General features: G+C 31.9%; 1 protein-coding gene across 5 annotated transcripts; it reads right to left on the bottom strand.

Moving 5' to 3' along the window:
* Positions 1-1,117: 1,117 nt before the first annotated feature.
* slc2a2 (solute carrier family 2 member 2) lies at positions 1,118-22,200 on the bottom strand. Of its 5 annotated transcripts, none has more exons than XM_073912187.1 (11): positions 22,151-22,200; positions 18,950-19,042; positions 18,595-18,794; positions 17,085-17,209; positions 15,746-15,861; positions 13,121-13,283; positions 9,632-9,819; positions 6,871-6,975; positions 5,243-5,344; positions 4,410-4,613; positions 1,118-2,500 (listed from the first exon to the last, which is right to left on the bottom strand). In XM_073912187.1, exons 1-11 carry the CDS (start codon positions 22,157-22,159, stop codon positions 2,294-2,296), a joined length of 1,512 nt encoding a protein of 503 aa, XP_073768288.1. In that variant the 5' UTR covers positions 22,160-22,200; the 3' UTR covers positions 1,118-2,293.
* Between the last annotated feature and the right edge of the window lie 322 nt (positions 22,201-22,522).

Raw genomic sequence — 22,522 nt, 5'->3', positions numbered from 1 at the left:
TAAAAATATTTTGATAAAAAAGTACATTTATTACTGAAAACACGTGGCAACTTCTCCTGACCTGACAATACTGAAATGGATAATGAGAGTATGTTAGTCAACATTTTCTCTTTTTTGCTTTATAGTTTAATAAACGCCAATATTGCGTTTCAGTTGCCAAAATGATGGTATGGGATATTATTTGTTTCTTAAGCACCAAGAAGGATTTCTAAAACATCTAAGGCAAAGGCAAGATATAAAGTATCACTGTTTTGATTACGTCATACGTAACACTATTTACTGTTTAAATGTTCGAAGAGATCTTGGAATAATATATTTGATAACATCGATTAGGAACAGTTTTGGCTTCTTCTGAAAAAAAAAAAGTTTATTTATATTTTTATAACGCTATCGAGGTCTCAATTAAAATTATGTATAACTGTTACCTAATAAAAACTAAACTAGCTAAATTTAATAACAATATTTCCTCTAAATGCTTATTTTGTGCTCAATATTATGAAATACTAAATCCTTCATTGTTGCAGTGCACTTACTGTAAAGTGTTTTGGGTTGACCTTTCCAATTTCATAAATAAACTCTCATTTCCAAACTTTTGTATTTCCCCCAAAAATTAATTTTTTGCTTACTCTCTGAGCTAAGATCCTTCTCATAGTAAATTTATTATTAATTTATTGCTTTTCTGGCTAAATTTTACATCCATAAATGTACATTTTCAAAAAAAAAAAAAAAAAAAAAAACTTTACTTTGTATTTTCAAAAAGTATTTTGATTTATAAATCATCTCCTTAAAAGACTAATACATATATTGCATGTAAAACTTTTTCTTGGAGAAAAACATTTAAACTTGTTTAATTTGCTGGAATTTTATTTATGTAACCCTTCTTTTTCTCTTTGTTCTTATTATATGTTTGTAAATATTCTTTCTTGCATAATTAAAAAAAATATTTGAGGAGACTCATTTCAAAACACTAATCAACCTTAAATCAAATGTTAGGTAAATAGTAATATACTGCAATTTGCAGACGCTTTCCAGGTACTTTGACACTAATCAAACTTTTGTATGGTATATATAATTGAAAAACACATGAAATGACAACACAAATTTAGGGCTTTAGGGCTCACCACTGAATTTTCAATTTTTATTTATTTATTCTATATGTATTAAATATAACACTTCAAGAATTTCAATAGCATCAAATGTACAAAAAATATTTTCAAATCGTCTTCAGATTATTTTTTTAGATATCTAGCTTAGGTAGTTGAATAATTAGAATAATTTACTTCAGCTGTTACAGCACTTCAATAGTTAATTTCAAGTATCATATCACTCACATGGAATATTTAATGTATAAATTTTGTATAATCTTCGTTTGTGTCATATACAGTTAAAAATAGAATTATTAGCCCCCATTAATTTTTACACATTTTTTTGGTTTTTAAATATTTCCAAAATGAGAGCGAGGAAATTTTCACAGTATGTCTGATCATTCTTTTCTTCTAGAGAAAGTCTTATATGTTTTATTTTGGCTACAATAAAAGCAGTTTAAAAAAAAAAAAAAAAAACATTTTAAGGTAAATTTTAATAGCCCCTTTAAGCTATATTTTTTTGATGGTCTACAGAACAAATCGTTATACAATAACTTGCCTAATTACCGTAGCCTGCCTAGTTAACCTAATTAACCTAGTTAAGCCTTTTAATGTCACTTGAAGCTGTACGGAAGTGTCTAGTAAAAATATCTAGTAAAATATTATTTACTGTCTACATGGCAAATATAAAATAAATCAGTTATTAGAAATGAGTAATTAAAACTATTATGTTTATGAATGTGTTGAAAAAAAATCTGCTCACCGTTAAACAGAAATTGGGGAAAAATAAATAGGGGGGATAATTATTTTGACTTCAACTGTATGTGACACAAAATAGTATTGAATTAAAAGAATAAATTACATTAAATTAGTCACCATCAATATCACGTGAATCATTTTACACTGCGATGTATTTAAAATATCTTTAAGATAAACAGCTTAAGGAATATAAAAATAACACTTAATCATCTATAAATTCAACTTCAGCTGCACCAATGTCAGTGCATGACGATATACTGTGCACCATCTTCCACAATTATCCTGTTGTGTTTAGTTAATCTCTTTTCGTGCTTTTAGACCAATGATTTCATGTCAGCTCTCTGTGAAATATACAGCAGACCAGTTCTGTCATAACACCTGGGCTCTGTGATAGCAGTAACAATGTTTTTGGTTTGTTTCTTAGTTTTTTCATAAAATGACAGTCCTCATCAGGCCTCCGAGGATCCCTTGAGCTGCACCATCTCAGCCTCTTCTTGAGGTTTGGAAGGGGGAACTCCTCCATGTTTTCGGTGGAAAACAGCTGCTATCTCCTCAAAAGTCTTCCCTTTTGTTTCAGGTACACGGAAGTAGATAAAAAGGGTGAAACCGAACAGGAGTACGGCAAAAACGATGAAGACATAGCTTCCACAGAGACTCTAAGGAACAAAGCAAAGTGAGAATTACTTATTCTTATCTCTAAATAACTTCTCAGATCTCTTTATTTTTTTGTAAACAAAATTTTTGTGTATTCTGTGTTATCTTTGATATATTTACAATACAATATATTGCTTCTTTACTGATTCATCTAATTGCATGTCTACACAATTTACTCATAACTATTTAAGCATATTTCTGTGGCAGCAAACTAGTTTATTAATGAGGTACAAAATATATATAGAGACATTGTAATACAGTAACTACGCTAATATTTAGTCACTGTAGCAAACATTCCTCAATTGCAATGATATAATCAGTTTTAATGGGTTTAAAATAGAATTGTGGGACAAAATATGCCGTGAAAGATAAATCTATAGATCTGTTTCCATCCAAAGTGGCAACTTTATCCTTAAATGCCATTAAACTTGATGTAGCACAAATCATTTGATAGTAAATCACTGTTTCTATATCATGTGTTCACTTGTGACTTAATTACTAAAAAATGTATGTATACTAACACAATAGTTGTTAATGCACTTCAATCCTACTAGATACTAAATTGACCCATTTTTAATTCTAACAGTATCCTAAAGTATTTTAAGAGTGCTTAGAGAGATTGTATAGGTACTGTAGAGTAAACTTTAATCTACATTGTGAATTTAATGTTACATAATGCACTACAAGAGTACAATGTGGTATTTACATGAAAAAAAAAGAAAGTACACTTTGAAATATACTTTCAGTAAACTAATAAATTGTCAATTTTAATACTGCGAGTGCACTTGTAAGTTTTATTTAAGTTAACAAAACATATTATATTGTAATATTTATGTAGCCTACAAATTGTACACTTTAAATATACTAAAATATAAGTCTTTTCAGACAGGAAGTTAAACTATATGAATAAATATAATAATCTACTTAGTTAAAAACATAACTTACAACCCAAATAAAGTAAACTTAAAGGAATAATTCACTCAAAAATGGAAATTCTGTCATGGTTTACTTACCTCTCACTTGTTCCAAACCTATTGGACTTTCTGTTGTTGAACACAAAAGAAGATATTTGGAGGAGAGACTTTCGTATATTTGTTTTTCCTACAATGAAAGTCAATGGTTACAGGCTTCTATCTTTCTTCAAAATATCTTCTTTAGTGCTCAACAGAAACTCATGAAGGTTTATAACCATTTGAGGTTGAGTAAATAGTGAGTAATTTTAATCCTTTTAATTTGACTTTTTTGAACATATCTTCATCCAAATTTGGCACTCAGTATCATTTTACCTGTAATTTTAAATAAAATATTTATGTATATTTTTGTACATAAAGTATATTTTGTAAAAGTACATAAAAAGGAAGACAGATAGTATACTTTTGTTTTAAAAGAAGATTACGAAATCGTTTTTGTAAAACGGATTGCGCCTCAGAGCAAAAATGACACTCAATAACCTATCCTGCCCTGTCTTATGAGACAGTTTTGTGTGGATTTTACTTTATAACTTAGTCATTCGCAAATGCTTGAACCAAATTATGTCAACAAATGATTTAAGATGCTGAATATTGAGATTGATGTGCACTGGTATGTCTGGTAATCCAATCACATAATCTGCTGAGTAAAGATTTAATCTGCTTTAATTAAGAAATTGATACTTTTATACTTGTTTCCATCAAAGTTTATCCATGTCTTGTATATAAAAATAGATCATCCTCAAATCTTTGAGATTTTTTCTTTTTTTAAGTTTAAAGGGGTATTAAAATGTATGAACGGAAATAGGTTATATTGCTTTTAAAAATGTATCATATAAAGCTAATTGTAGGCTTGTTTTCTCTGTATACTTTCAGCTCTGTATTTAGCTTCTTCAGAAGCAGTTATCAAGATGTAAGCACAATTGTGAAGAAGTCAATTTACCACTAAATAAGGGAAAAACATGCCAACAATGAAATTGCATGTCCAGTTGCAAAACCCAGCTAATGCAATAGCTGCTGGACGTGGCCCTTGGCTGAAGATCTCCGCCACAATAAACCATGGGATTGGTCCAGGTCCGATCTCAAAGAAGGACACGAACATGAATATGGCCACCATGCTGACGTAACTCATCCACGAGTAAGCGCCCTGAGAGGCAGAAAAGGTAAGATTTGTAACAGACACCAGTGGTTCAGTCCAACTATCTCTAATCTACTGCTTGATAATATATCGGTTCAGCAACAACATCGCAAGGTCATTTCATAGGACCTGCAATGTAGTTAACAAGACACAAGAACACGTGTGATTTGTGGAGTCATTGCAAATTTGAACCATAATAATGGAGTGAAAGTTTATAATCTGCAAGCGTTTTAAGCATTTAAAGTGAGTGTAAAGAATTTGAGAATGAGATTATAACATTATCGCTCTAAAGAAAGATTCACTGTGTTTAATTATCTATATTATGAAGACTACACATTATTATTTTACATTTGATTATTCAATTTATGTACATGAATCACAAGAAAACGATAAAGCACTTTTTATTTTATGTGTATCTTTGCTGTATTGCATTTATGCTTGTGATGTAGTTATTATATTTTATGCAGATGTGCTACCCTACAAAGTCCCCCAAATCATAATAATAGAGTTCTTTCCAAACAGAGCTATTCTGGTAAAACTGTCTTCATAAAATTGCATTAACTGCACTGTTTTGCAGTCCTATGAATAAAAGTTTTAAGGATTCTGTTTTCCTTCCATATGGCAAAAGCGATTCATACTTGAAATGCGAGTCCCACGGTCATGGCCACAGCACAGCAGCACATTCCTCCCAACCCGACCAGAGTGAGGGTTCTTCTGCCCGCTCTGTCCACCATCAACACCTACACATGCAGACACATGAATGAGTGAAAGAGGCTGCTCAAGCATGACAAAAATCACATCTACGGGGTTTTTTGTATGCTAATAAAAGAGCACTTTCGTTTGGTATATACTGACATCTAGTGGTTGTAGAACCAACATATGCAATACTGGATATAAATTTGCATTGTAATATCATTTATTTATAAAATATAGTTTAGTTATCTAGTGTTCACTATTTTGATAATAATAATGATTATTAATAATAGTAATTTCCTATTTCATTAGTTTTTTTTCTAGCAGATTTGGATATTTTTGTGAATTTAAATATATAATATTTAAATAATATTAAATTAATATTACTAATATTATTTAATATTATAGAAAATGTTATTACTAATTTATTGCTATTATTAATTTATTACTAATAGTACTAATAAAATATTATAATAAAACAGCTTAACAATAATGATAATATTTGTAAATATTTATATTTATATAAAATATATACTTTTTATTATTCATTTTTTACATTTGCAACAATGTTTATTGTATTATCGTTCATTATTTCATCATATATTAATGCTCTTTTGTTTATTAATCAAACAACTGGTAATCCAAAATATTTAATATATTAACTTACTGTTAAATAATAATAATAATAATCTACATACATTTATGTCTCCCATTTCATTTTTATAAATATTTATTTTAATCAAAATTATTTATTCATATTATTACAATTCAGCCCCTGGTTACCAAGATAATATCAATAGTATTAGGCTGGTCATATGACTACAACATAGCAGCATTTATGGAGTCTTCCTTTTTATTTATTTTTATTAAACAGTTTTTAATCAGACTTCAGTCTTTATCTCTTGTAAATATATATATATTTTTATCATATACATTTTAAGAAAAATACTATTTATTTATTTCTTTAGGGTTAAAACAAATTGCATGACTTCTGTCATACTACTTTTACGCACCGGATTGATCAAAGCGCTTCTGAATGGATTATTTGATTTAGAGCAGCTCTTGACTCATTACTCAGAACTGTTTTCTCTTTCAGGCTGCCCTTGAACTAACAGAGGTAAACACTGCAAAGTCCCCACCGCCAACATATGGCTGCTCCCCAGCCCTGTAAAGCAAGTGAAGACAGACCTCAGATCCAGCGGTTATTAGAGCTTATTATATAATCCGTTCACAAGATTCATGCTGAGGTGTCTTATTGGGGCAGGGTGTGCATTTAATATAGTATGTTACACATGATAATGTCAGCATGGATTTGTATAAATCTACCCTGAATAACGCACATACTTTGATCCAGTGCTAATAACTTTGAATCTGCCATGCAATTTGTTGTCTGAAGAACTAAATTTTGTTGTCTCAACCGAGTCGGAATTATCTACAATGTAAGTCTGGAGTTACTGTCAAAAAGCATTAAGGGAAGTAAGAGCTGTGAGGCAGCAAACTCTCTGCTGTTTCCAAGATACGAGAGCCTGTTTCTCAGCAGCCAGTGTTTGTCTTTAAATTAGTGCCTGTTTACCGACACAAGGGTGAAAATGATGTTTACAACTCCCACTCCGATAGTGGCATACACAGGCTGACCGACCCCCGCCGTCTGAAAGATTGAAGTCGAGTAATAAAAGATCTAAAGGGAGAAAAACACAAAGACAAGATAAATATTAGTTTTGTTCATAAAGCGGCAATCAAAATGTTTTTTTAAAAGAGAATTATAAAGGTAGATTGTAAGAGAGTATAAAGGTAGATTGAGCGTAAAGTAATAGATCTAGAGGAAAAAAATAGAAAGACAAGATCAAACATTACTGTTGTCCATAAATGTCAATAGAAATATAATTTTTTGTCAATTAAATGCAATAATCAAAGTAATATCTAGTCTATCAAACTTATTTTTTTAAATAAAATATGAGCATGTAGGCAGACTGAGAAAAATCTATTATGATCATATCATAATAATGTCAAGTGAAATGTTTTGTCTTTCAACAAAATCCAAATATAAAAGTATAATGCGCATAAATTACTACAAGATCTAGAAAAAATTTAAATGTGAGTATAGAGGTTAAGAATAGAGTATAGAGATGAAAGATCTAATAGAGGCAGATTAGGCACATGAAATATCTAATATATATATTTATGTTTAACAGAGCAATGAAATTTTCACAGTATGTGTGATAATTTTCTTTTCCTTCGGAGAAAGTCTTATTTGTTTTATTTTAGCTAGAATAAAAAAAGTTTTTAATTTTTTAAAAGGCATTTTAAGGTCAAAATTATTAGCCCCTTTAAGTTATATATTTTTCTGATAGTCTACAGAACAAACCATCGTTATACAATACCTCGCCTAATTACCGTAACCTGCCTAGTTAACCTAATTAACCTAGTTAAGCCTTTAAATGCCACTTTAAGCTGTATGGAAGTGTCTTTAAAAATATCTAGTCAAATATTATTTACTGTCATCTTGGCAAAGATAAAAGAAATCATTTATTAGAAATGACTTATTAAAACTATTATGATTAGAAATGTGTTGGAAAAATTGTTTCTCCATTAAACAGAAATTGGGTAAAAAATAAACAAGTCTAATAATTCAGGGGGGCTAACAATTCTGACTTCAACTGTATATTTGAGAATTTTATAAAAAGGTAGACTGAAAAAATCCAAATATGTCAATTTTTTTTTTCAACAGAATGAGACATATAAATGAAAAATAAGCAAACAATTACTAAAAGATTAGATAGAAAAAACAAAAACATCTATATATTTTTTAATTATTAGAATGTGAGTATAAAGGACGATCAAGTTTACATTGAATATCTAAAAACAAGAATGTTCGTAAAAGTAGAAAAAAAAAACTTAAATGTCAATAACTTTGTTATGAGAATGAGTATAAAGGTGGAATGAGCACAAATGACTACAGTTGAAGTCAGAATTATTAGCCCCCCTGAATTATTAACCCCCTTGTTTATTTTTTCACCCAATTTCTGTTTAACATAATATATATAAAATAATAAATAATAGACTTTAACTGTAAGAGAGCTAGAAATAAATCGCAGTCATTTTTTTCATAGGAATGTGAGCATAATGGTAAATTGAGCATTGATTAATTAAAGACAGAAAAATAAGTCAAACAAAAATTTAATGTTTTTTTGTCAATAATATCTACAAACAATAAGTCAATCAAAAGATTTTTTTTTATAATATGAGTGTGTAGGTGAGAAGATTAATTAAAGATCCAGAACTTTTTTATAATAATGTCAAGTGAAATGGTTTTCTTTTAACAGAATGCAAGTATAAAAGTAAATGAGTGTAAATCAATACAAGATCGAGAAAAAATGCCCATCAAAAGGGTTCTTAAATTAGAATGTGAATATAAAGGCAGATTGAGCACAGTTGAAAGATAAAAAATATAGATCAAACTTTTTTCATGTGAATGTGATTATAAATGTAGACTAAACAACTCCAAAAATGTCATGTTATTTTTAACAGATTGAGACTTATAATGTGGAATAAGCATAAATTAATAAAATATCTAGAAAAACTCAATCAAAACGTGTTTTTAGATTGTGGGTATAAAGGGAGATTGAGAATTAAATGTTAAAATTAAAATCAGATTAAAAATCTAGAAACAAAAAATGTTCCCCCCCAAAAAAATCATAAGAATGCGAGTATAAAGGTAGAATGAGCATAAATGAAAAAAGCCTTAAATGTCAAAATTTTTGCCATGAGAATGAGTATGAAGGTAGAGTGAGCATAAATGACTGAAAGAAAAAAAAGAAAAAAAATTTCAATTTTTGTTTTATGAAAATGTGAGCATTAAGGTGGAGTGAGCATAAATAAAATAAAGGTAGAAAAATAAATGTCATCCAAAAGGTTTCTTTTTCCAATAGAATATGAGTACGAAGATGGAATTAGCATGTATTAATAAAAGATTTAGAGAAATACAAAAAGTCAATAAAAATGTTTTTAAAACTAGAAGCTGAGTAGAAAGATAGACAGAGCATAAATTAATAAGACATCTTGAAGAAAAACAAATGAATGTTAGTATAAACGCCATTTGAACATCCATTAAAGAGTTAGAAAATGTCAACCAAAAGGTACTTTTCAACAAAATGCAAGTAAAAAGGTGGAATTAGTTTAAATTAATGAAAAAAAAAAAAAATCAGTAATGTTAAGTGAAATTATTTTTAGAATGTGGGTAATAAAACACATCTAGATTAGTTAAAGATTTAGAAAAAATATCAATCACAATGTTTTTTTACTTGAATATGTGTATAAAGTTAGAATGAGCGTACCGCATTGATCCCAGAGAACTGCTGAGAGAAATGCATCATGAGGGCCACAAAGAGCTGCTGGCGGTACACAGAGGAGCGAAGCAGTCTCAAGATGGACATTTTGGCTTCTTTCATGGCCTCCTCCTTTTCTGCCTTCATTTCGGCAATGTCCTTAGAGGTGTCATAATCTCCCTTTAGCCGCTTCAGACCTAGCAGAAAGACAAAAGACTCGACCATCATTTTTTGTATGATCTCTGTAATTTTTATAAAGCCCTGTGGACACAAGTAGGTGTAAAGATACTTATTCACAGTACATGATGGCCCGTTTCCACTAAGTGGTACGGTACGATTGGATTTGGTACGCTTTTATGGCCGTTTCCACTGTCAAAAGGCGTACCGAACCAAACCGTACCACTTTTTCACCACCCTTTTGAAAGGGTACCTAACACGAGAAAAGGTACCAAAAGGCGGAGCTAGATGCGCAGCTGAATGCTATTGGTTTACAGAAAAACTTAATTCGCTTACGTAACAAGCCAGAATGAAAACAAAAGAACTGCCATATTTACGCCAGATTTCACCACAGGCGAGAAGATTACATCGTAAATACATATAATAACGAGCCATGGTCGACCCGGGCTCAAACAAACCTTGTCATCGTCTTGATGAACAGCCACAAAGCCAAGAAGAAGAGCAGATTTACCCTGGGCCCCTCGTTTTTTATGAGCCAATCTGAAGCGAGAGTGGTTTCACTTTCTTGCTTGCGCTCGCCGCGCTTCTATATCTGAAATGACAACTTTCTTGAACTGATGATAACAACGTTCGCTTGATTATTGAAGTGCTTTTGAAACCCGATCCTGTCAAGATACTGACAAACGCGAGAGTGACCCGCGAAAAAACAAAGGAGAAGCCAGAAAAAAAAAAGTACATTATTTTTTCAGCAAACATGAACAAACTGTCATGTTTAACTATTATTATCATCCCCTTTTGGGCTAATATGAACTCAGAATGATAGACTGACTCTCCAATAGAGGCTACATGTGCTGCTTAAGACTACAGACACAGATAGGTTTGCTCTGACTGTGGGCTACATTTTGTGTTGTTTTTGAACCTAAATAAGGACTAAATGTATGCTGTGTGTAGTTTTTCTGTAGTTGGTAACATATCAGAGACTGTAAGGGTCTGTATGCGTTCATATATGCTGCATTTATATATTTTATATAATTGCAGACATTACAGTAGGCTATTTGATAATCTGATAACTGTCATTGATCTGCAGTTATAATTAAATCCTGTTCATAGAAAAGTTAGTAATAAACATTTATACAGATGTATTTATGTGTATACAGCATCTGTTTTGTGAGAAGTGCTTCTCATATGATATGCAAAAGACCCGTACAGCTTTACTGTAGACATTTTCTCGAGCGAAAATGACATTGACTGAAACTTTCTGTCATACACCACGCCCACCAAAAGGGTACCTTTGGTAGTGGAAATGCAAGCCTAACAAAGGTGATCTGTACTGTCCCGAACTGTACTAGTCAGTAGAAATGAGCCATAAGAGATGATCTTGGCTTGCAGTGTTAATAGACTCTAAATGGACAATGTGGAGGCAAAGAACCCCTTATGTTTTGGTGAACTTATTTTTTGCCATTGTTACCCAATTCAAAAGTATACCACAAATTTGTTGTATTTTCTCACATTGTTTTGTTGGTATATAACTTGCCCTGATCATTCCCGCTCTTTGGCCAATATGTTAATGCATGTCATATATTTATACAATATAGCATATGCAATAGGAAAAGCGGCTTCATAAATGCAGAAACTACAGTAGATGTGGAGGATTTAGACTGATTATCAAATGTTGGTATTTACTTACAGTACAAACATATTATTCTGGTAGATCAGCACAGAGTTATTATTAGTACCAAGCAGCGGTTATGAGCAGTAGGAAATTAAATTCATTAAGGAAAAAGAACAAGACAGACAATCAGGAAATTGCCTGTTTTGGGCAATAAGTAACAGCAGATAGTGGTCTACACTTTGACTTCACTTTGCTTTCTTTCATGACTTCCAAAAACATCATTATTTTCATTTTTACTTCATTTTAAAACTATACAATCTAAAAACTGCAGAGTTGTCGTAACCCAATGTTGGGTCAATTTTGAACAAACTCAACCATTGGATAAACAGTTTAAGTGTAATTAAAAAGTAACCTAATTTTTTCCATACTCCACCCAACTAGGGTTGTAACAATATACCGGTATGACGGTTTACCACGATTTGAACGTGCACGATTATCATACCATGAACAATTGCATATCAACGGTTTTAACCCTTAAAGACCGAGACAGCCGCCCGCTGCTAAAAATAAGTATTGCTCTTAAATGTTTAATAACTTTTGATCCGCTGATCCGATTCATACAATTCAAAGATTGGCATAAAGAAGAGAATCTCAGCTTTTTAGTGCTGTATCACATAACATTCACGGCTCCAGAGGCTCCGGAATCAGTGCGGTTACGTCATCAAAATTTGACAACGCTGATTTGACAAAGAAACGCTCGTCACTGTGTCTCCGGACAAACCAGACACAATACATTGATGCATTGTCCCTCCTCCATGCCCAGATTGGTTCAAACTCGCTATATCACAACCAATAAGCATAGGTTTCGCTTTTGTTTGTGGACCAAAAACGAGCTTTTTGAACAACACAGAATGAGAGATAGGCTGTACATTTATGCGCGGCTAAATAAAACGCAAAAAAAAAGTTTTGCATGAAATAATTCTCATACTAAGTACTTTTGCATGCAGAGCAGCACAGAAACATGACAAAACAGTGACACAGCAAAGACGAACTGCCGCTCTTGCTGTTTTCAAAAGACGCAAATGAAGGTGCAGCTGTTTGTCTGCATTGCAGATAACCATATCCAAATCCATATCCACAGACAACCATATCCATGCTGGCACATAAAACCTACGGATGTTCCATATTGAATCTAGTTTCTTTATGTAACTATTTATAGTATAGTAAATATTTATATCTATTTTTTTACTGAGGATTTGCACCATGTTTATTTGGACTTTATTTGGACTTTGACACATTAATTATTATTTTCTTATTTTTTTATTTGTTCATTGTAAGTGGTGTTGTTTATAGTAACTGAAAATATATTATTTGGAAAAAGTCAAATTTGCTTCACTGTTCTATTATTTTGTAACATTTGTAACATACCGTATACCGCGAAACCGTCAAACCGTGGTATTGTTTTAGACGATTATCATACCGTAAAAAATTCATACCGTTACAACCCTACACCCAACCATATGTTATGATAACCCAGCTTTTAAGATTGTATTATATTATTATGTTGTGAATTTATTCTATAAACTTGTCTCTGTACTGACCCTAACATGACCTTTGTTTTTAACATTGTACTAAAACGCTCTCTCTATAAATACAAAAAGCATGCGTAAGTACCAAGAAAAAGGAGTGAGAAGGCTTTTGGCACATACTCTTGCAGGCGTCTTCCACTTTTCCTTGTTTAATGTAGAGATATCGAGGGCTCTCTGGACACACCAGCAGTAGCAGACTCTGCAGGATGGCAGGAGCTCCAGAAAGACCCAGCAATATATGCCACATGTAATCATTTCCCAGCAGGAAATCCAGACCAATGACCTGCAGACAACAAGGACACCTGCACACTACTTACAACTTCTAGAGCCGAAAAAACATTATGAAGATGTTTAACCCTCTACTGCATGGTGTAACCATATGGCAACATTACACTTATGTTATTTTCCTGCCACTGTTTCTTTAAGACCAACATTGAATTTCTTTTGCTGGAAAGAGAAGACCTTTGTGTAGCCAATTATGTGCTTTTGTTAAGTCACATGACATGATGTTTTTTGTAGCGCAATTTCTGACAGACTGGCGTTTATTGTGAGTAGTTGCTAAATGCAAATGTAAATAAAAACAAAGGATCAAATTATATCAGATCCATAAAAATTCTGAAAACATTACCTCCAGTAAGTTATAATGACATATTCACAACTCAAAATTTTTTTATCAAATAATTTTTTTGTAAATTGGTAAAATGTGTGTGTTACCAAATAGCAACACTGTGCAATAGTGGAACATGCAATATTGCAATGGGTTAGCTAGCTAGCAAAGTCAGCTGTGAAATTTTAAGTTGTAACAAAAACAACATGAATGCTAGTGATATAATGTTGATTATTATTATTATTATATTATTATTTTAATAATATTATTATTATTGTTAATGGCATTTGCATTATGGATAAAATCTAGTTTTAATAGTAATACTACTTTTGAATAGATATGAATACAGGGAATATGAATATTAGCGAGCACCACCATGTTCTATGGTAAATGAAACAAGAAAAGGTCAGAACTGGCTCTTCCTGCAGAGGAAAGTGAGGATGAGATAAGTTTCAGAGACCATGAGAATGATGCAGACTGGAAATTAGATAGAGACAGTTCAGGTAAGTTAGCTCAGAGGCAGATAAGACAGGCGTAGTATAATATATAGTACAATATATAAATATTGTTAGCCAGTAGCTACATTATTCTCATGCATCTGGATATACTAGACTTGTTATTACTTTATCATATTTTATGGAGAAAATATTTATATTTACTGTATGTTGTATACATGATTTACAGTATGTTGTTTTCAATAATATTAAGCAAAAAATAATAGAATAAATAAAGGCTGTTGGAATATGAGTTGTTGTAAAATATGTATAAGGTGCCATTTATAAGTTCTGTGGTAAAGCTTATAATACTGCAACACCAATTAAATAATTTCAAACAACAAAATTATTAATTATAAGGAAAGTTTTAAACTTGAAATTTCTAAGTTAGATCCATTGTTGGACATTGTTGCCATATGGCAACATTTCATAAAGTACCTTAAATAAAGATTTTTTTTTTTTACAGCACTTCAAGTTAAGCCATTTTAAGAAAAGAAAAACAGTCCAATATTTTTTTTTAGATTTATCATAATGCGTGTGGTAGAGGTTAAACAGATGTCTTGGATAAAACAAGACTAAATTTGGGAGTTATTAGTTAGGAAAAACATTAGTCCAAAGCTAGTCTAGTCATCAAATAGACAGATTAGACTGTCTTCACGTGTGTGGTCATTCAATCCTTTCTATTCATTGAATAGTCCATTATTTAACTTTTATTAGATGTCTATTAGATATTCACTAACAGCCCAAATTTAGCCTTGTTTTAGTAAAGATGTCTAACTTTAGATGTCTGTTAGACTTCTTTTCAACACAGAAAACCGTTGCTGGGTTATAGTACACACGTTTACAGTTAGAAAAAGGGATGGGAAAGTGTTTATAGGTTTTTAAATATGGATATTTTAATGACCAAAAATGCATTAATTAGACAGAAGGCCACCATTAACCCCCCACCTGGAGCTGTGTGTGAGGAATGGGTGGTCAAGGGGGTTGCACTGACCGTTGATAATGTCTCTGGGGGCCCCCTGAATGTATGGGACCCTTTGAATCGTCCTAACTTTACCCCCCCCCCCAACCCCCCCCCCCCTCTCAGCGGTGCCCCTTGTAACTGAACACCTGCCATTCTAAAGTGTTATAATTTATCATTCTGATTGATTTTGAGATATCGAGCTTCAAATATTTTGCATTCCATAGCAAACAGTATGTGTGTAACATTTTTTTTAAATAAAAAGTCTTAAAATGTAAACAGCTTATAACCCCCCCCCCCCCCATATTGTAAATAAATTGTCATTTAATAAGAATATATCAATAACTTAATTTTGACAAAAATGTCAGATAGAACCTTAGAATTCTAAGGTGATGATATCTCCAAATGGATTCATCAGAAAATAGAAAGTCATACACACCTACTGTAGAATACCTTTTTGGGTGAACTAACCCTTTAGGGCAGTTCTAAAGGTAAAACATGTCAAACATGTTATTAATAAAGTGTAAATGCATTGATGTTTAATATTAAAATGCATCGATGTTTATAGAAATTGTTTCAGGAGATTGTTCTGTTATGTAATACAATCAAACATTCAGTTATTATTCAGATCTCACCTTGAACCCTTATGTACTTTATTTGTGGATTACTGAAGTGGCACTCACTTGACTAATAAGGATGCCAATGACAATAGCCAGCTGGTGGAGCGCTCCCATAGCCCCTCTGTACTTCACTGGAGAAATCTCTCCAATGTAGAGCGGCACCAGGCCAGATGACAGACCTGCAGCACATATCTCACATTTACCAAATATACGTGTACACAGACAGATAACTGAAGCATGTGAAGTTTCATATTCTTTTAGTTGGAAATCTAAGACTCCAAACAAACCTGCATAAAATATGAACGGTTAAATATGATGCTGTTTACTCTTTCTGAAGGTATCACCCCTTCATTTATAGGTGGCAACAAGTGATCAATAGTCTGAATTTATAAAGCATTCAGCTGATTCATTCAGAAATTATGCACATGACTGCCTATGAATCAATGGATCTTATTGTATCACATAGTGATTTATTTGGTAAGGAAATGTATACTGTTGGCAAAACAAATGCCAATGCTAATACTGTCAAAACAGTCAGTGCTATATCTAAAACATAAACTACCCAAGGTTATTTTAATCTTGAAGTATTGTATAAAAATATTTGAAAGTTTGTTCTACAACTCTTGTGTGTGCTACATTGCATTTAAACTATTACTAGACCAAAGTCTCTTCAGCTCACTAATGCTACATTTATTTATTCAAAGTACAAGTAATATTTAAACATTTATTTTATTTCAAAATAAATGTTTTCCATTTGAATGCATTTTTTATTGAGAAATTTATTCCTGTGATGGCAAAACTGAATGTTTAGCATCATTTCAGTGACACGTACAATTCAGAAATCATATAGCAAATATGATATAATGTATTCCCTCACTGATAACATTGATATATACGGAAGGTTTTGTGATTCAAGATGATGACCTTTTTTTTTGATGCACCTCTTTTGTATAATCCTTCTTTAGATGTTGCCAAGCCCTTCATGTTAAATGATAATAGACTGAACAAATATGGAACAAGTCTGGAACAATATGTATTTTATTATTATTATTATTACTATTATTATTAGTATTATTATTAATGCCATGGTTGTGGTGGCGAAGGGTGATGTACTGCTTTAAAATATAAATGCAAAAATTCCGAAAAAAATTGCTGTGTTATATTTTTGTGAACCGTGATTTATTTCCATGTTTTAAAGACATGTAAAACTGAACAAGAGTGAGATTTTTGTAATTTAATTTTAAATAAATGTGTTGAACCTTTTAAGTCACCAAAATGAGCTCTAAAAGATTTTAAGACACTGAAAACTGGAGAAATAATGATGAATCTTTCATTCACAGCACTGCATTTCATGTGGCTAATAAATTAATAAATAAAAAAAGGCTAATTTCTTTCTTCTTACCACAGTACAATCCCATTATAGCACGTCCCGCTATCACCATGAGGTGAGGTGTGCCCATCTTAGCCAGGCCCATGAGTAGTCCTGCTGTTATGGCCAGGACATTTATAGCCAGCATGCCTTTGATCCTGCAAAATCAATATTACACAGACAGGGCCACAAATGAGTCACAACTGAATGTATCTAAACTTATAAAGCTCAATTCTGTCTAAAGCATAAATGATTGCACTTTTAATATTAACATTTTATCCATTTCTCAGTGAATATGGACAACATATATTGGTGCTTTTTTTTAATAAAAAATAAAATTGTGGTCACCTAACTTACCATATTTAGAATCAATTTAGGTGTTGCATAAAAAATACACTTAGATAACAGTAATAATTTAATGTCATTAAAAATTGAGAAGTGGGACAAAACAGGGTGCAAAAATAAAATGAAGAAAAAATTTTAACCTATTGAGCCTTAATACAACCTACCAAAACATGTTTTTTCCCATGATATTACTTACTGTTAACATTATCAGACATTAAACAGCATTTTACACATCCTCATAATAGCAGCCAATTACAAACATGTGACCAACCAACAAATATTCCACAAATATAAAATAGCAAAATGAATTATTATCAAAATATGAATCTAACAGTGGTGATGAAACCTGAATTTGTAGTCATTTTAATGATCAAATTTATTGAATCAATCAATTAATGTTTTAAAATAAACACAATAAACAATGGGTATATTATTATTTCAAAAGCTTTTTCCCCATAATTCACACAGGTTTAAGAAAACCTGATGTTGTTGACATATTAGGCATTTCTTTCACAAACCTACAGAGTTTATATTTTATTAAATTTTAATAAATGTATCTGACGTTGTTCAGATAAAATGGGGACACACCTCTGAAATGTTATAAAACATGAATGTCTCTTTGAAAAAGGAACCTTACCTTGATTTGAGATGTCATGAAATGTTGTAATTTTGATAAAACAACGTTTTTTCATGAATAAAATAATATTTATATCCATTTAACTGCATATGAATGACTGGACCCTTCACTGTTGATGTATTTTAGATGTAGTGAGTAGACAATAATTATGATATAATAATGATATTGATAAATTGAAGGAGATAGTTGTGCTAATTAAATTATTAATCCATCATAACATTTACAACTGAAAATACTTGTATTTTTTTAAAACCTAATAGCAGGTGATTGTCATGTAATATTTAGTATGTCCTCTCTGATTTCCCCCCATTTCCATTGATAAATTCAATTTAAATATTCATTAGGACGTACCATGATCTCAAAGTTATTTAGTTAGATGAGTTCTAGCTTTGCTTTTTAAACTCATTGCATGTGAAAATGATGAGTGTTTTTTTGAGAAATTCAGTTACAGAGTACTAATTTATGGTATAACTGAAACTATTTATTGCATTTAATTGCCTTTGAGCCTTTCCAGTTTTATCTAATCACAAATTATATATTACAAGTTCACAGATACTCCACCTTCCACGGAAGTCGCCAACAAAGCTCACTAGAAAGGAGGACAACATGCCTCCGACAGAGAAGATGGCGACGGATAAAGACCAGTACATGACAACTGATGGATCGGTGGGCTTTTCATGCTCTGTGCCATTTCCCCCTTCACTACGGGCCAGATCTTCATTATAGACACCGAGAGATCTTGCGTAGTGCCGCTCAATGACCTATAACACAGATGACACACTGCTATGACTAAATCACATCCTAATAATGATAGCCAACAATAGTGCCTTAGTTGTGTAATCTCGAGGAGATAAATGCATATCATTCTAGCTCAGAATGCAGTTGTGAAGGTTGGAAAGATGGTGTGATGAGTGACCTTCTGTGGGGCATTGATGACGCCCAAGCTGTATCCCATCTGCAGAGAGCCGAGAGCAGCTGTGAACACCGCCAGAGCGAGCGTGCCTGTTAACTGCTGCCAGACATGAAAACACACACATTTATTGTGTCGTTGATTTGCTCTTGATATGTTCAGGTTGTTCTGCTAAAATAACAAAAGGTTATAAAATGCATTCATTAAAATGCAAAAGTACATACAGTATCTTATTCTTAGTCAGAAGTCTTTACATGAATGAAAGAAAATTGAATAACACTTTGTAGCAGGGTTTCATCTAATATTAGTCAACTAAACAACATAAACAATCAAAAATAACTTTAGTTGATGTTAATTCCAACATATAACTACAAATATGTCTTTTTAAAATTGGAAGTTGCAACATTACTTAAAGCAGGGGTGTCCAAAGTCAGTCCTGGAGGGCCGGTGTCCTGCTGACTTTAGCTCCAGCTTGCTTCAACACACCTGCCTGGACGTTTCTAGTATACCTAGTAAGAGCTTGATTAGCTTGTTTGTGTGTGTTTAATTAGGGTTGGAGCTAAACTCTCCAGGACACTGGCCCTCCAGGACCGAGTGTGGACACTTGTGTGGACTTAAAGGACAGCTTACTCAAAACCCACAATTCTGTCAAACTGATACCATAAACAGGAAAAGAAAATAGGCTTGTGGATTTAAAGGTCTGCAGACTACCAACATTTTTTAAAATATCTTCTTTTTTGTTCAAAAGGAGTTTGTAAGCACTTGAGGGTGAGCGAATTAAATTGTGATAAAATTTCGTTTTTGGGTATAAATATATTATATACTTTGTTTACTACAATAGCTAGTTCAATACATTATGTAACGAATGAAACTAAAGTGTTCTTGAAAAAATTTTTGCGAACTAAAAATGTGGCAGAAATATGACCTAATGGAAGCTTCCCGCCAAAAATAAAACATGAATAAAGATAACAGCATTTTACCTCATTATATTTTCTTTTTTTCTATTGAACGTTTAAGCAAATCTCAATTTGGAACCACATAAATGCGAGGCATAAAAACATCGCTAAAGAATAGCGCATTTCTCCTCTCTTTTTTCCTCAGAACTGCCAAATGTTTAATCCAGGACTGCTTAATATAAAATAAAAAATAAATAGGCCTATTAAGCAAAACGCGTTTAAACCATATGAAAACCTTTGCATCTTCCCTCCTGTCAGATGCGTTTTAAGGTTCTGTACTTACCTGCAAATGTTACAAATTCAAGCAAATGTTTCCATTTCACATGATCATCCTGACAAGAAGTCTCAAGGTTTCTCACGCGCATGCGCGTCAAATAATTGTAGCGGGAAAAATGCCCTTCAGTAAGCGAAAGCTCAACAAAACAGTATCTAATGGTAACGGCTCAACAAATTGCAGTTATGATGACTCTATATTTTTTATTATTATTGATATGTTACTGAAGGAGGGCCTGATTTATATGAGGTAAGTGTCATGTACAAAAAAAAATCTTAATCTTGATAAAACATACAAATGTAGCATGTTTCAATTTTATAAAACTCTAAATAATTACACATGTAATTAGACGTTTGAGCTCTGATGACTTTACAATTCGCCAATTACCCATACAATCAACCCTCTTTGAGGTATTTATGGTATGATCTTTAATTTCATCCCGTTTTGGGACGCAACATGAATACAAGTAGATAGATGGTACATATATCTTTTTTTTATGCACAGTACATACTAATAGTTAAAGACCCATTCAATAAAATAAGGTTTTATTTTCTTAACATTACTTGACATTAAAGTTTCAATATAATAAAACAATGTCTTTTAAATTCACTAGGATTAGTTCATGACAATTTCAGCATTGACCACATTTTTAGAAGATATTTAAGCTCTGAGCAACACTAATCAACAACATGTAGCCTACATACTGTAGTATAGGATTATGGATTTTGCATAATTTATGTGTTTTAACTACAATAAATGAATGCAAATACAAAAAAATGTAAACAAAAATCATCTGTTAACATCAGTTAATGCACTGTAAACTAACATGAGCACAATGATCTTTATTAATGAACATTAACCACGGTTAATCAATGCTGTGCTGCTCAGCGATTATTAACAATAAGGACATTCTACATTCTAAAACATTAACAAATACATTCTAATAAAGTTGTGCTAATTAATTTTTATAAGCATTTGACCATTTAAACTAATAACAATTTAGGCACAACAAACATAAATCAAATATACCTGTATTAACACATTACTCCGTGCAATTGTGGAGCTGTTACAAAATGAATGTCGATCATATTTGAAATGAAGTTAAATTGTGTCAATAATACCTCGTCATAGTCTGAATATCTCAAATAATGCTCATTTAACAGCACCGTACACATTATGTAAATACATCACCCATGTAAATATACTCTTATGTAAATAAACAGTCATAAAAACTCAGACTAGCACTATGCAGCTTATACTACATTTTAAAAAGACACCTTTAACCTGCTGCATTTCTTCAAGTATTAAGAAACACCATAAGCCCTCCTTGTTACAGGTTTCATACTTCTTATAGTAATCACAATTAATTATCAATAAACACATGCAACTAACATTATTAACCAAATAGTAAACAGGTTACATACATGTAAATGATTGATTGGATTTACTACATTTATTAAGGAAGTAAATGTAAGCAAACTATTTAAATTTAATATCATTTAACTTTTTTTTTTTTTTTAATTCAGCCCATATACATAGCTTTCAACCACTTACCTAAAAAAATTTAGGACAATTCAACAAAAAATTGTTTTCAGTGTAGTTACACAGTAAAAACACCTTAAAATAGTGTTGTTTTCCACAATTTGCCTAAGTCAGCAGTTTTAGATTCTAAACCAAAAGAATAATCTATACTCCGGTCAATTTTGCAGTTCATTATTTTTAGATTTACAACCAAATGGCTGCTTATTATGGCAAATCTCAGCAATGTTAATAATAAACCTAGTATCACCATGTAATCAGAGTGAATAACAACCGCAATCACTATCTTTCATTCATACCAGAGTAAATTTAACATGCAAAGCTTAAACGAATATCAATGAGACACATCATTTACATGATCAGCCTACTGCTAATTGAAACTCGAACTAAACAGCAATTCATAATTCATTTGAATTCAAGCAAACAAAATCAATTTACCTTCTCCATTTTGCATGAAGTGCCAGCAAACGGCGCTCCTGGACATTAATAGTGGCTCCAAGGTTCTCTGCCGCTTTCCCAATCCTCAGTAAATGATCAATCCTGTCACTGTGAGAACATGCCGAACATGTGTGCTGGGATCAGACCTTCTGCCCTGCTAATTATGTTTTAGCGCTGTTTATAGAGAGCTTCAGGAAAACCATCTTCCTGTAGATTATTATTTACTGCTTTGAATATGATCGATATGTCTTATATCATTTTAATATATTAATGATGTTTTGTGTCGGCAGCACTGATTTTTTTTTAAACAATGTTAAAAGATTTTGTTTGTATGTGCTTGAACACCAAGAGTTAATGTATTACATCTATCAG

This window comes from Danio rerio, chromosome 2 (genome assembly GCF_049306965.1).
Source record: "Danio rerio strain Tuebingen ecotype United States chromosome 2, GRCz12tu, whole genome shotgun sequence".
In the NCBI taxonomy this organism is placed as follows: Eukaryota; Metazoa; Chordata; class Actinopteri; order Cypriniformes; family Danionidae; genus Danio; species Danio rerio.
This window is presented reverse-complemented; position numbering and strand designations above follow the sequence as displayed.